This window comes from Mustelus asterias, chromosome 25 (assembly GCF_964213995.1).
Source record: "Mustelus asterias chromosome 25, sMusAst1.hap1.1, whole genome shotgun sequence".
NCBI lineage: Eukaryota > Metazoa > Chordata > Chondrichthyes > Carcharhiniformes > Triakidae > Mustelus > Mustelus asterias.
In genome coordinates, this window is record NC_135825.1 from 19,796,722 (window position 1) to 19,812,650 (window position 15,929).

Below are 15,929 nucleotides of genomic sequence, written 5' to 3' on the forward strand. Positions count from 1 at the left end.
TGTACATGCTCCCTGTGTCTGCGTGGGTTTTCTCCGGATGCTCCGGTTTCCTCTCTGTCTGAAAGACGTGCTGGTTAGGTGTATTGGCCTTGCTAGATTCTCCCTTAGTGTACCCAAACAGGTGCCGGAGCGTGGCGACTTGGGGATTTTCACAGCAACTTCATTACAGTGTTAATGTATGCCTACTTATGACATTAATAAACTTTAACTTAAATTTATGTACTGTGAAATCCAGAATTGAAGGTTAGAAACAGTTATCAATGGATTTTAAATTGCCCACTCACCTTTTCTGCTACCCTGCTGAAACCCTGAAAGGTTCTATGATTCTAGGTGCGTGTGCGTGCGTGCGTGTGTGTGTGCGTGTGGGTGCGTGCGTGCGTGTGTGTGGCGGGGGTAGGGGGGTGCAATAATGAAAGTTTCAGGGCATTCAACTCATTACTCTCACCCAAATCCTCCTGCCCTGGGTAGTTAAAATTCAGACCATTGTCTTTTCCCCATTACTTGGAGCTTCCCATTCAACGTGGAGCTTCTCAGTTGATGCTAATTCCTGGATCAATTGTCAAGCGGCTCCAGTGCAAAATTCACATATTTGATATGCTTTCACTTCTTTGATGCAAACCTCCGGGGGTGTCTAGAGTCGGGAAGGTTAATTGCCCCACAGGACTCGACCTTTCTGGGACCTTTCTGGGATCTTTCTGATCAGCATCCAGCAGAGGAAAGGATGCTTCTAATACCATAATGGGTGATGCTGCTCACTGACCCCAATTGAGTCGTTTCTTGTGGAGAGGGCGGGGGGGTGAAAAAAAAGCCACAAAAATAAAAATGTGACAACCACAGTTGCCTGCTGTACTAAAGCTTTGTTTGTGCTTTTGGCCACATGATCCTTTTTTTAAGAATCTTTATTCATCTGAAAATTCCAATGCTGGTAAGGCTGTTTCCGCAAAAAAACACTTTCCTGTTTTGCTAAAGCACTGTTGACTTGATGTCATGAACTTCCCTTTAAAAGGTTATATTTATTTGTTCCGACAATGTAGAGTGACTTGTCTTTTGGTATTTTAACTCCACTGTGTTGCCACATAAAAGCAAAAAGATGCAAATGTTGAGTTATGTCTTTTAATTGGAGACACAAGACATGCGCCATTGAAAGGCCGTCAAAAATTAGTGTGGCCCTCTAATGCATGCATTATCTCAATAATTCACGATTGAATTTGCATCAAGAAATTACATTTTTACTATCTATTTGTTGACATTCCATCTGGTACAGGGTGCCATTTTTTTTTTCTCTGACTGACTAGTTTGAGGTTTCGATTTTGCACTTTAGGTTGATAAGTTCACAGTTGTACCAAAACTTGACAGATAAGATGCACTAAATAAAGATGGCAACCGCAACACGATACCATAGAAACTGGATTACAGGTTAATCTACCTGCATAACCCTCGAGTCGCATCCTTCTGCCTTACATCAGCATGATGCTGCCAGCCAGTCATCCTTCGGTGAAGCTACGCTTACTGAATTGTCACACCGCAAGTTTATTCGATGACTGACTGACTGAAATGCCCTCTGTTGTTTGTTTGCATTGGTCGAAACAGAAAGCTGTCAAGATGGTTTGGTATTTCAGTGAAGTAGCAACATTTTCTCCTCGGTTTTCCATCGCCTGTACGAAGCGCTCAACGTGATTTCTTAGATGTTTTGAAACTGTCATTTTGCAATGTTCCAGTTTAGATGGAAACCATAAAAAGAAAATTAACTTCTACTCGATCATCCTCCTCTTCTCATGCTCGTCTATGGTGGCAATTCTTGGGTATATTTAAAGAAAGACTTGTACTTGTGCCGCACTTTTCATGACCTCGGGACATCCTAAAGTGCTTTACAACCAATTAGGTCCTTTTGAAACTTAGTCACTGGTACAGTGTAGAAAGCAGAGTGATCAAAAATACGCAAGCAGGCCCCTCGAACAGCAATGTGATAATAGCCAGATAAATTGTTTGAACTATTAATTGGGAGAGCAATTTTGGCCAAGGCACCTAACTTGCCTGCTGTTCTTTGAGATAGTGCTGTGGGATATTTTAGGTTCACTTGTGAAGTGATTTAATATCTCACCCAAGAGTCAGCATGTTTGACTGTGTAGCAAGCTCTTGAGCCTGTACTTGGGCTGCACGGTGGCACAGTGGTTAGCACTGCTGCCTCACACTGCCAGGGACCCAGGTTCAATTCCGGCCCCGGGTGACTGTTGTCTGTGTGGAGTTTGCACTTTCTCCCCGTGTCTGCGTGGGTTTCCTTCGGGTGTTCCGATTTCCTCCCACAGTCCGAAGATGTGCAAGATAGGATGATTAGCCATGCTAAGTTGACCCTGGTGTAAGGGGGATTAGCAGGGTAAATGAGGGTCACGGGAATATGGCCTGGGTGGGATTGTGGTTGGTACAGACTCGATGGACCGAATAGCCTCCTTCTGTACTGTAGGGATTCTGTAATTCTATAATTCTATAAAGTGTCAGCCGAGATTTCAAGTTTAGGTCTTTAGCTTGGGTCTATTTGAAATTTGGCCTATTTTCTGCAATAGTTTTACATTAGTAAATGCAGAGATTTGATGCATGGAAACCCTGTGCAAGAGAATAGAGTTTATTTGAAATCAGATATAATTGACAATCTCACCTGATTCTACTACACCAGTTAAGCATTCTGCAAATTTTGTAGCATCCTATTGCTCATTTAAAAAAATGCAGACGGAAAAAGTACTGCTTTAATAGTTGTTTTGAAAGTGATGATATCTACAGCTATTCATTATGACATTTAACTGTTTTACTTCTGAACCAAAGATAATCTCCAGTTCTGCTGTGTTCTAAACTGTTCATGTCAGCTGATCAAGTGCTGTATATGTTAAAACAAACCATTAAAAAAAATATATCTACAGGTTGTGTGGGTATCCCCCATTTTACTCCAACCATGGACTGGCCATCTCACCGGGAATGAAGAAGCGAATTCGAATGGGCCAATATGAATTCCCCAATCCAGAATGGTCAGAAGTATCGGAGGAGGGTAATCCAACTTTCTTAAACTAACTTGAAATACCTTTCCCTTGTATTTCGCCACATTAAAATGCGACATTCCTTCACTGTTAACTTTGTCATAATGGGGTTTGAATTACTAGTTGGGTGCAGCAACTGGCATTTAGGTAATCCACTAACTAAAATGTAAGTAGTTCTTTAATGAATGTCACATCTTCACCCATCAGGTTTGTTCAGTATGGATCACATCACCACAAAGACACAAGTCTGGCCCGTGGCATTGATGCATCACCCTTGCCCTGAAGGTGGTGGAGAGCTGCCAACCAATTGGATTGGCCAGTAGCTCTACAAGGCGGGGCTTCTTGCCAGTGACGGACGCAAATCCCACATGTTGCCAATCAATGCTCGCCATTGTGTAAAATGACAACAGATCTTTTGGAGTTGGCAGAGATGTTGACTCTCTGGATGGCTGGTGCCGAGCTCCCACCAAAAAACTCAGGCCTGTGCTTCTGAATGGTATCTCTCCATTTCAGCTGCACGGTGGCACAGTGGTTAGCACTGTGACCCGGGTTCAATTCCACCTATGGTGACTGTGTGAAGTTTGCATATTCTCCCATGTCAGAACGAAGAAAAGTATAGCATAGGAACAGGCCCTTCGGCCCTCCAAGCCTTTGCCGATCATGATGCCCTAACTAAAAAAAACCCTTCTGCCCTGACTCAGTCCGTATCCTGCATGGGTTTCCTCCGAGTGCTCCAGTTTCCTCCCACACTCTAAAGATGTGCATGTTAGGTGGATTGGCCATACTGAATTGCTCCTTTGTGTTGGGGGATTGGCAGGGTAAATACCTGGGGTTATGGGAATAGAGGCTGTGTGGGATTGTTGCTAGTGCAGACTCGATGGGCTGAATGGCTTCCTTCTGCACTTTAGGGATTCTATGATTTCAAGTTTAGTTTATGTTTTGGCTTTTCAGTTTGGGGGAGACAAATACCACAACAGAGCCTAAAAGCGAGAGTGTGGCACACGTACTCCTGAGATGGGATTTCTTTTTTAAATCCCACTAAACTTTAAAGCTTTAAAGATTGCAACACCCTGGTGCCGTACTGAAATATGTTTTCATCCTGTTCTGCACAGTAATTAGAGACAAACAAATGAATTATATTTAACCAGACTTGTGAGGAACCAGGGTGCGTATGACAGAATTTCACCGAAACCTGGTTGAGATTCGCACTTCAAGCTATTTAACTTCACTGAAAAATCTCAGACCACGTCTGACAGCATCTGTGGAGAGAGAATAGAGCCAGCGTTTCAAGTCTGGATGATCCCTCATCAGAGCTGAAGACAATAGAAAATAGCCACAGATGCTGTCAGACCTGCTGAGTTTTTCCAGCATCTTTTATTGATTTGATTTGATTTTGATTTATTACTGTCACATGTATTAGTATACAGTGAAAAGTATTGTTTCTTCCACGCTATACAGACAAAGCATACCATTCAAGGAGAAGGAAAGGAGAGAGTGCAGAATGTAGTGTTACAGTCATAGCTAGGGTGTAGAGAAAGATCAACTTAATGAGTATTGTTCGAGAGTTTAAAAGAGTTAGAATGAAGGTTTAGAAGCATAGGATGAGAGTGAAATATAGAATTAGAAGGTATGCTGGGCACAGCTTGCAAGAAGTCGCCTCACTCCAGCCCCATCTCTGTTTTTGTTTCGGGTTCCAGCATCCTTAGTAATTTGCCTTTATATTTGACTTCCCTTTTGATTTGAACTTTGGTTGTGCTTGTTTCATCTCTTGGGAAGATTTGTGCAATGGCTTTGCATATTACACAGAATTTGGTGAAAATGGAGCTTGTTTTTCCACTCCTGGCGGTTTAATGTATTGCACTTTACGGTGTGTTAGGCTTAACGTCCGCTGAAGGTTTGAAATGACATTAACACATCTCATGGAATGCATTGCATCTGTTCATTGTTCATTGAATTTTTCAGCCAAGCAACTGATCAGACATCTCCTGAAGACTGAGCCAACGCAACGCATGACCATCATGGAATTTATGAACCATCCGTGGATTAATGTACGTAACTCATTGTGGAATGAGACTTAAAGGATTTAAGCGAAGCCTTCTAGAGAATAAATTATTTTGTTTTTCTCTACAGAATTATTCATGTGGCTTTGTTCTTTTCTTCCCCCTTTTTTCACCAAGTTTCTCCTCTTCCCCCTCTCCAATCATTTAAAAAGGCTGTAGTCCATGGCAAGCTTATTGCCAGGTGTTTAATGTTGTCTGAAATTCCTTTCTGTTATCTTAAAAGTGACGTGCCTCAGTTAATAGCATCTAAAACAGCAAGAGAGTTTTTTAGAACATAAAATATAGAACCGCACAGCACAGGAACAGACCCTTCAGCCACAATGATGTGCTGAAGATGATGCTAAATTAAACTAATCCTTTCTGCCTGCCGTTGGTCCATATCCCTCTATTTCTTGTATATTCTTGTGCTTATTTAAAAGCTCCTTAAACACCTTTATCGTATCTGCTTACACCACCACACCTGGCAGTGCGTTCCAGACACCTACACTCTCTGTAAAAAAAAAAATTGCCCCTCACATCTCCTTTGAACTTTCCCCTCTCGCCTTATGTGCTTGCTCCTTGTATTAGACTATTCAACTCTGGGGAAAAAAGATTCTGTCTGTTATCCCTATCTATACCTCTCATAATTCAAGTTTAGGAATGTATTAATGGCAACTTACATTTTCCTGTGTTAAAGGTGTATGATCCACTCTGTTTCAGAGACGTGAGGGAGGATTATTATGTAGTTTGCAGATTCAGCATTTTCTTAACTACCCCCACCCCAAAAAACACCTTTAATGGTCATAGCTATTTAGTCCACAATGACAAAGTTTACAATAAAACTTCCAGACGTGCGCTGCTAATGGAAAATTGCTTTTTAACGGTCAGATTCTGTACAGTGCTTCACATCATATTAAAGAAGACCATAACCATTCAGTTTCAAGCTGGAAAGAGCCAATTTTAAACACCTTTTTTTGAGGAAGCACATCGATAGTCTGCAGTTTAACACTATGTCCATTTTGTGTCTTGATTCTGTATTTGGGATGACGTTGATCTTTGGTTTTTATTTCCTTCAGCAATCGATGCAGGTACCGCAGACACCTCTTCATACCAGCAGGGTCTTGAAGGAAGAGAAAGATCTGTGGGAAGATGTGAAGGTAAAAGTGGATTTCCGTCCACTCCTGTAACAGAACTGTCAGAAAAAACCTGGTACATTACAGGCCGAGTCTGGAAGTGCAGTGTCATATCTATTGGATAATGCATGCATCTTACTGCACGTGCCACTTTGTAGAAAAAGTTCAGTGCTAAATTCTTCACTGCTATTTTGTTTAAGATCCTGTCAGTCATAGGCTATGTAACATTGTCCACTGTGGGAATTTATACTTAGCTTTTCTGATTTCACTGTTAGCTTTTACAAAGCCAAGTCCAGGAAAGGAAATTTGCATATCTATTGTAGGATTTAAGATAATTGTAGCACTTGTACGGTCACTCAATTAATATTAACTCAGCAGAAACCAGAATTCAAACCTGAGTGTTTTCTGACTTAAATTATTCGAACAAAAAACTCGCAAGATCTTGTGTCCTAGTTATTTTCCCTTTCCCAGGGCCTGTTTTTGTCACGCTTAATCCCCAGGTTGTTTCGCAATGTTCTTTTTAGTTTAGTTGCTAAGAACTCATACATTGGGCAGCACGGTGGCACAACGGTTAGCGCTGCTGCCTCACAGCATCAGGGACCCGGGTTCGATTCCCGGCTTGGGTCACTGTCTGTGCGGAATCTGCATGTTCTCCCCGTGTCTGCGTGGGTTTGCTCCGGTTTCCTTCCACAGTCCGAAAGATGTGCTGGTTAGGGTGCATTGGCCTTGCTAAATACTCCCTCGGTGTACCTGAACAGGTGCCGGAGTGTGGCGATTAGGGAATTTTCACAGTAACTTCATTGCAGTGTTAATGTAAGCCTATTTGTGACACTAATAAATAAACTTTAAAAAAAGTGAATTGCCTTTTTGGCTGGAATTCTACAACCTCGCCCGTGGCTGGGATTTCCAGTCCCGCTGCTGTGAATAGATATTTGGTTGAGTGTTGAATTCTCTGTTCTTGCAGGCAGTGGAGGTGGGCTGTATCACATCGGAGAATTCCAACCTTTGTCTTGAATAGTTCACTCTCTGTCTGTTCATTCATAAAGATGTGGAAATAGTAAGGGGGGGAACGATTGAAATATTCATAGCAGTATTCCAGACCATGTGGCTTCAGCAACAATATTTAGTGCAGTGCTAAAAGATTAATTTTCAACTTTTTTGTGGAGATTGTGCTACTTATTTCATATAACACCCAGGAAACCATGAAATGGAAGTTCATTTTTGTGTTGGAACTAAGACAATATAATGTCGAACACTTGTGGACCTCACCAAGGTTTCAGTAATGAACTGTTCAAAAGTCTAGGCGAAATTAATTGATTTTGCCACACCATTACCAAAGGATGCACATTCTTTGAGCGTGCCTATCATGGAGAGTGAGTGTGGGATCACTGAATTTACTCGTTCTTGGCTGGAATCGAGCCACAATGGGCGACATGGTGGCACAGTGGTTAGCACTGCTGCCTCACAGCGCTAGGGACCCGGGTTTGAATCCAGCTTGAGTCACTATCTGTGAGGATTCTGCGCGCTCTCCCCTTGTAGGCGTAATTTCGCCTAGACTTTTGAACGGTTCATTACTGCGCGTTCTCCCCTTGTCTGCATAGGGTTCCTCCAGGAGCTCGTGGTTTCCTCCCACATTCTGAAGGACGTGCTGGTTAGGGTGCATTGGCCATGCTAAATTCTCCCTCCGTGTACCCGAACAGGCGCCGGAGTGTGTCGACTAGGGGATTTTCACAGTAACTTTCATTGCAGTGTTAATGCAAGCCTACTTGCGACACTAATAAATAAACTTTAAATAAATTTTAAACAAGTTGTTGCTCCTCAAGTATGTATGTGCAATGCTTTTAGTCCTTTGGCCAAATCTGAATTATGTTAATATCCAAGTTGACACCAGGCACTCTTAACAAGGAAGAAAAGTAAACTTGATGATGGGTTTATTGGAGGTTGCTCCTGTCCATCTCCAACTTGGAGAGTATTCTGGGTCGAGGAATGGGTGTAAGTCCCTGGCCTGATCCTTTCAATGGGGGACAATTGAGGAGATGGTCCTTGCAAAATGAGATGGGGATAAACAGGGCTGGTTCTTATTTCCATTATGCCGGTTCATAATTCTAATACAGCTTTCTCTCATGACAGGAGGAAATGACCAGTGCCTTGGCAACCATGAGGGTTGACTATGAACAAATTAAGATCAAAAAGATCGAAGAGTCTTGCAACCCCTTGCTGATAAAAAGGAGAAAGAAGGCCTTAACCGCCCCGACTCCAGCCAGCCACTGAAAAGCAACATGGGGAAGTGCGCCAGGAAGTGGGCCTCACTAATTTTTAGACAGTTCATTTTAAATGTCGCATGAAGTTCAGAAAATTTTAATCGGTTGGCTTTTTTGGATTTTAAAAAAAAAAGATTTATTTTAATTTTGCCTCTTGAGCAGAAGTGAGCATTGTGTCATGATGCTACTAGTCCAATACGTGGCCGAGTATTTTTTTTAAACCGATGTAAAAGGATGCGGGGAGGGGTGGGTGGGGTAGAGGGTTGGGAAAGGTCATTTTGCCAATTCTACGAAAGACTGACTCAGTCTTTCAGCTGAATATTCCTTTCTGTTTTTAATCGTTGGGTGTAAAGCTTACTTCGGAGAAATTCTGTTCATGCCTTCTTGCGACTTTTCTTTGAAGCCTTATTCAATTACTTTAAAACCATCTTGGTTTCGTGGGATTAAAATTTTGTGATTGTAAAAGATCAAAATATTCATTATATTTGAACATTTTTAACGCTAAAAGCTGTATTATTAAAAGCTTGCATTAACTTTTTTTCATGAACTTTTGAACAAATCTGAAAAATTGGTGAAATTCCCCATAACGGAACCGGTTTTACAGTACTCCCATTTTAAACTGGGCTTGCAGTATAAATTTTATATGAAAGAAAAACTTCAGATGTTTCTAGATGTGCCATGTTTTGGAGCTCTCAATAGTTTGACTATACCCATGCTCAGACCCTGAATGGTTAAATTAACCAAAATTTAATTAATCCTTCAGATTAGTCGGAATATGGTCCCAATTGCAACTGCTGCCATGATTCCCATTAATTCCTGGGAGCAATCTTTCTATTCCTGTTGACTACCAGCAGCCATCCACGTCTGCACGTTAAGTAATTAGAAAACACGATTTTTTTTCCCGAAAGCAGTGCGGTTAAGCAGCATTTCTCACTGGCAAGCATTAAAATACTGAAGAGCTAACCTCTGCAAGGTCAAGTCTTTGCTTTACCTTTCATAAAGGTGAGCAGTCGTCCCTCTGCTCTCTGCCTCCCTTTGATGCCAAGCTCAAGAGACATGGGTCAGAGATTGGAGACAAAGCCTTGAGTGTGACTCCTCTTTGCCAGTGTTGGAACGGTGAATTTGCCCATACCTGTCACTGAAATCACCCAATTGGCTAAAATGTCTTGCACCTAGAAATTGAAATAACCACTTGCACCCCTTGTACCCTGCAAATGCGGCCATTCAGAGATGGCAACAAGACTTTCGAAAGGAGAATGCACAATAAACAAAAATTCTGATCTCTGATTGAGATAGTTCACAGAATGTAACCAAGAGATGTTTGTCCATCTGCTCATATTATGAATGTTTGTTTAAGCTGTTTAGTTAGCCTTTGTGGTGGAATATCAGTTTAAGAAGTTTGAAGTCCACAGTATGGATTTGTTGGCAAATCCTTCTACAGCAAAATGTATTTTAGAGGTAGAGAGACAATTTGCTTTTTGAACTTTGTGAGACATATTTTCGTTTGTATGGGCAGGGAAGAGAGTTGAATTCTCTACACTATTGGCTCCATTATCTTCGAGCCATATCGCATAGTCTTTGTTCATGTCGGGTAAGAGAAAAGTTTGAAAATGCTCCTCTGGTGAATCGTTCAAACAAGGAATAATATTTCAGCATTTTGAAATTTGCCATATTTGAGAGGGGCAAGAATGACAATTTCTACCACAATACTTCAGAAACACTGACCAACTTTGATAGATAAAAACTTGGTTTAAGTTGCTTGCTAAAGGAGTCCATTTGACTCTTCCAATTCTGGATGCTAAGTTTGGCCTGAATGAAGGACTCTGCAAATTCCAGTTTGAATGTTCTGGCATTGTCAAAGCACATTGAGACACGTCCATATGAAACATAATGGCAACACATTTTGTGTTCATCCAGTCAAGCCGCTGTGTTAACAAGTCTTGTGGTACCTGCAAATCGAGTGGCATATCACTCACTCATTTTTGACCACGCTCATTTGGAAAATCTGTTCAGTGGGAACAACCACAGTGCCCCAAAGAAAGGGTTACTCCATAATCCCTAACCCCCCCCGGAACTGAACATTTTAAATTTCTTTAACAAAAATTGTTGTAAATATTTCCACTTACAATAAATAGTTTTCAAAACAATGTTTTTTTTTAAGTAGACGAAACTTAGTGCACTTCTTGGCTGGTATTCGTCACTGAGAGGTGAAAGGAAGCTGAACATTAGAGTTCACAGTCTCAAAGATGCCATTCACTGCACCAATCTCACAGCCACACCATGTACAGTCGAGTGGTAAATGGTAACTATGGAAATGTGCATTCAGAAATTTGCTCACTTTTTTAAAAAAAACTTGTGCAGAAACTGGAACCTTTTGAAGTCCATGGGTAGAATTTTCCCAAAATATGGCAGTGTCAGGTTCAGACTGAAAACCGACATGTATCTTTGCAGATATACAGCCAGGGTTTCACTCCAGATTTTCTGGCACTCTGTGCATCTGGGGGCATGGTTTGCGTTTTCTCTGACGGGGCAGGGTTTTGTAGAGCTGGCAAAGCCATCTTTCAAGGGTGTCTTGATCTGCACTTGTAAATAAACTCTTTTCCTCCCCCTTTTTACCCCCCCCCCCAACACCCCACAAGTATTGGGGCTCTCCCCGCCCCCACCCAACCTCCCCCGCAAGCAACATGGGCATTTCCTTCAAAGGCATTGTCCTGCCTCCAGGAACCCCCCCACCAAACACACACAAGCCACGTGCTACCCCCCCACTCCCAAACATGACCCCTCCTTATTCACAGATGTCAGCCCTCCCCCTTCACGTATATCGACTAGATCGCAGCCTATGACTTTTTTTAACAATGCACTCCCAAGTAGTTTAGCCTGTGTTGACCAGTGCCAAGAGTAAACGCCAGGCAGATAAATTGGTATTGGACACAAGCTATCCTCATTAGTATGCATGTGGCCTCACCTTATAACAATTTAATCTATATTTAAACCACAACCTGTTTTTTTTTTCGAAGCAATGTTGAAATATGCAAACGAAATTCTTCAGGGCAGGGCTGCTAGTTTTAGCTCGGGCTACCTACATGCAACTGTTGGTCCCCCATCAAGAACCCACTGTGCTCATTCTAAAAGCAATGGCCATTTGCATGCGGTGAAGAAAAATGGCCCAAGATACTCCAGCATTTTTTAAAAACGTGTTGGAGATTGGAACTAAGGCCTGGTATTATAGGAACTCACATCATTAAGGCTAAAGATGTTTTACCTAGTCTGGAGTTGCTGTGAATTTTCAGGCCCAGTGCGGACTTTGTTGGAGAGGAGAGTGGGGGGGGGTCACATCTTTTGTAATGAAGTAATAAAATCAGCCATACAGGGCAGTGTTTGAACCCAAGAACTGAAAATTAATCGCCAAAATCTTGCTGCCATTCACACCGGTGGGATCTTAGGGTCCAACCAATGGCGCAACCCGCCTTTCCCAACAGTGAGGGGTGCATTCAACGGGAAATCCCGTTGACAATGACGGGACCCTAAGATCCCTCCACCAGCGAGCATGCACTGCCTCCCGCCACCACGAAATGCGCCATGGAGTGGGAAAAAAATCCTGCCCGCGTGTGAACAAGGACAAGATCAGTAGAAGCAGGAATTTATCCAGTAAGATATCTACTAACCATCATTAGACGATTTCACCTCCAAGCTTTGACAGTGTAGCTTGTGCTTGTTAACCAGATAACTTGCTCACCACCGAATGTTTTGTCGTATCTGAAACTCATCCTGCTCAAGCCTGAATGATTAGCAGCCAAGACAAGAAATTTCAATCTTTGTGGAAATGAATTGGCATTGAGGAATGCTATCAGTTGTGTGCAGCTGGTGTCTGACAAACCAGAGGAACGCCGCAGTTATCACAGGACCAGTCAGATGGAGGGCCTGATATGAACCAGTAGCAAAGGATTGGGGAAGGAGTCTTGAGGCTTGCCCCATGTAAGATCTGCTGTCTACTTATGTTCACGATTAGTTTTACCCTCTTATTTGTATATTGAAGATTGGTGAATTCCTTAAGACAATTAATTTTAAACTTCGGCAAATTGCAACAAAACAAAATTAGTGACCTTGTTGATTGAAATTGGGCCAGATAACAGTATCTTCCAAGTCATTCCTTCAGAACTAATCTTATGCACATCCTGCTCTGATCCTTCTGGTGTCTTGAGCACTGAATCCGATAAATGGAATCTTAATTCACATTGTTGCTAATTTCTGCAGAGAGAGCGCAGGATTTCTGATGCCAATACACTCAAAGGAAATAATACAGTTTGGAGCTTTCCAAAAACCTTAAGAGAGGACTCATTTCCCCCTCATAACTCTAGTTTTCTTGACTTCTGTGCTGGGTGGTAATGCACTGTGCACCCTGGGAGATTAAAGTCCCAGAGGTTGCAGCAAAAATTATAATATGTATTTGGAGCAAAAGTGTGAATGTGGTATTGATGCCGAAATGAAGCAGGGATGGAGAGAAAATAGCTTGGGATTTTCAGTTATTTTCTTGTAATAGGCAGCTTATTGCACCCTAGGATAAAGGCAAAATCCTGCAGATGCTGGAATCTGAAACAACAACAGAAAATGCTGGAAAAACTCAGCAGGTCTGACAACATCTGTGGAGAGAGAATCGAGCCAGCGTTTTGAGTCAACATTTCGAAGAGTCATCCTGACTCGAAACGTTGGCTCTATTCTCTCCCCACAGGTGCTGTCAGACCTGCTGAGATTTTCCAGCATTTTCTGTTTTTATTACTGCACTCCAGAGCTGGAGAGCAAGTCGCTGGGTGACGGAGCACTGCATGAATGAGCAAGATAAATCCACTTCAAAGAGGTTGTGAATCAGAATCGTTTAATGAGCCAAGATCCTGAGGGAGCCCCTTTGGCAAGAGGCATCAATCTGAATTTGTCAGAAAACACCACATTACAGCAATATTTCTCTAACCATATCTCAATGAATTATTGTGATGTAAAGTAAACTCAATTTCTTTTTAAAAAGTCAGTACTATTTTTGACCGCACAGTTCTACTGCTGAAAAGTGCCAGAGGCAATGACATGATGTCAGGTTCCTGAGGCACTGCAGTGCTGCAAGTTTATTAGCACAGTGAACTGAGGCCCGGTGGCACAATGGTTTGCACTGCTGCCTCACAGCACCAGGGACCCGGGTTCGAATCCGGCTTGGGTCACTGTCTGTGCGGAGGCTGCACGTTCTCCCCGAGTCTGCGTGGGTTTCCTCCGCGTGCTACAGTTTCCTCCCACAGTCTGAAAGACGTGGTGGTTAGGTGCATTGGCCATGCTAAATTCTCCCTCAGTGTATCCGAACAGGCGCCTGAGTGTGGTGACTAGGGGGATTTTCACAGTAAATTCATTGCAGTGTTAATGTAAGCCTACTTGTGACACTAATAAACTTAAAAAAGCACCTGGTGTATAATACTGTAGAATAGGGCCTAGCGTGCTTAAGAGCCTGTGCACCAACTATTAAACTTATTAAAGCTGCACATTGTATGTGAACATGCACCCAGCAAAGTATGGCTGGAACAACTGAGCAGTATTCCAGAAACAAAATCATTGCAGTATTTTTCCAGGTCATCGTCTCCTGGTAACAGGTCTATCCCACACCACCCGTTCCTTGCCCTTCCGCCGATTTTAAAAAGATCTTTGTACTGCAAGGGTTTTGCTGAATGCCCAGCAGCCTTTCCAAAGTGGCTGCCACCTCTTGAACCCAGGGATCTGGCAGAGTTCAGGGGGCACCTCTTATACTAAATTAGTTCAACTTTCACTTTTAGCCCAGGCTGCTTCAGTGGAGTGGAGGCACAGCTAGTGCAGTATTCATGTAATCCCCATGTTGGGGCTGAAATTTCAGCTCCACGTAGTGGGAGTCATCCCACAAAACCATCATGTCTCGGGGGAGTGGGGGTGGAAGGCAGTTATCACCCTCTGTGCTCTGCTGTTTGTCCTCACTCATGTGAAGGTGGTATACAGGTAGAATTTGCCCCCATCAGGTACTTCTGAGTAGAAATGACTGTTCCAATTACTGACTGTGTGGAATAAGAATAGCGTCAAATGTGATCACATTCTGAGCCAACATTTTGCTTTAATGCCCTCTTCCTCTCTCCTTCCCTCACGTACACGCACAAGCCACAAGTGCTGATCTATATAATAGTTTAGTTTTATAAACAGAGCTTGTATATAGCATGAAAATGCCATGTGGGCGACATGAAAAAACAATGAGTGTTAAAAATATAGAGGTTTCACTAGAGAAGACATGCATTCACTGAATCTAGGAACTGCTCGACCTTCAGGAACTGGACCATGTGTGTCTCCCGAAGGGGACCGACAGCCATATTTTACACTGAATTCACTTTGGGTAGGGTTTTTTAAATAAATTTTGTGTGGTCTTCACATGTCCAGATTATCATGCAAACTCGGGCGTCACAAGAAGATTAAATCAAGATTATGGCAAATGTGAACTTTTTGTGAGGAAAGAAAATGTAAAACCTTTTCATTGAAAAATCTGGAGCCCTTATTTTAAGCTAACCCACCTGGCACGGACGGAGCTGGGTTCGGGTCAAATCCTCATTTACACCTCTTCCTTCTGGGTGGGGTTTAAACCGGGTAACCAACCTGACCCCTCCCTGTTCCGGCTGGTCTTGTTTGGTTAAAATTGGGACTCGGGGTGTTGGTCTGAATGTGGCCATGATCAGTGTTTATCGCTCTAAGCTGCTGTTTTGAAATCTGACAAGTCGGGTGTCCAGTTTTTGCCTTGCTGTACATTGACCTCCGCTTCTTTCATACAGTTGCTGAGTTTTGATTGCGTTGTCCAATTTTATTCTTTCTATATAAAATGTGTCTGAGGTATTTTTCACTACATCTATCAAATCACACAGGGGTATCATTTCTTTGTTTTTTTAAATTTACTATCTTAGACAGATTGGCATGTTATGTGTTTCATTCAATGACTTTACCCCATTGTATTCAAAGATACCGCCTTCAGCAATTAAAAAAAATATATTTATTCAATCCTGTTTTTTTTTGTTCTCTTGTCTGTCTCTATTTCTATTGCAATGTTAAAATCAATGAACAGAATGCTTTTTGTTTAAACTTGAAGGAAGATTGTGGGTATATTTGCAGAAAAATCCTTCACGTCTGCCCAAAATCTTAAGCCATAGTTTATTGGCTTTTCTGTGAAACCAAATCTGCCTCAGTATCCTAAATGATGATATTTGAGTAATAAAGAATGCACCGTGGCATCAACCAGCCACCTTCCTGTCACTGTAAGAGATGTTAGAGACTGGCTTTAAAGGGGCACATAATAACAGGCACTGTCTGCCTAAGCAGTTAGAAGGATATTGGCATGTTTTTGAAATCACTTTGCCACCGATGTTAAGGTGTAGAGATGACGTGGCAAAATGAGCTCGTTGCCTCCATGAGTGCGTGGCACACATTGGT

The 15,929-nt window shown here is 42.3% G+C and overlaps 1 protein-coding gene across 1 annotated transcript in view; it reads left to right on the top strand.

Annotated features, from left to right (window-relative positions):
• The window catches only part of LOC144511842 (MAP kinase-activated protein kinase 2), a 209,422-nt gene extending 199,661 nt beyond the window's left edge, over positions 1-9,761 (top strand). The window contains exons 7-10 of the mRNA XM_078242211.1: positions 2,913-3,037; positions 4,989-5,074; positions 6,142-6,222; positions 8,329-9,761. Coding sequence (XP_078098337.1) covers positions 2,913-3,037; positions 4,989-5,074; positions 6,142-6,222; positions 8,329-8,469 — 433 coding nt within the window. The 3' untranslated portion in view covers positions 8,470-9,761. The remainder of the gene's footprint in view (positions 1-2,912; positions 3,038-4,988; positions 5,075-6,141; positions 6,223-8,328) is intronic.
• Positions 9,762-15,929: the final 6,168 nt, after the last annotated feature.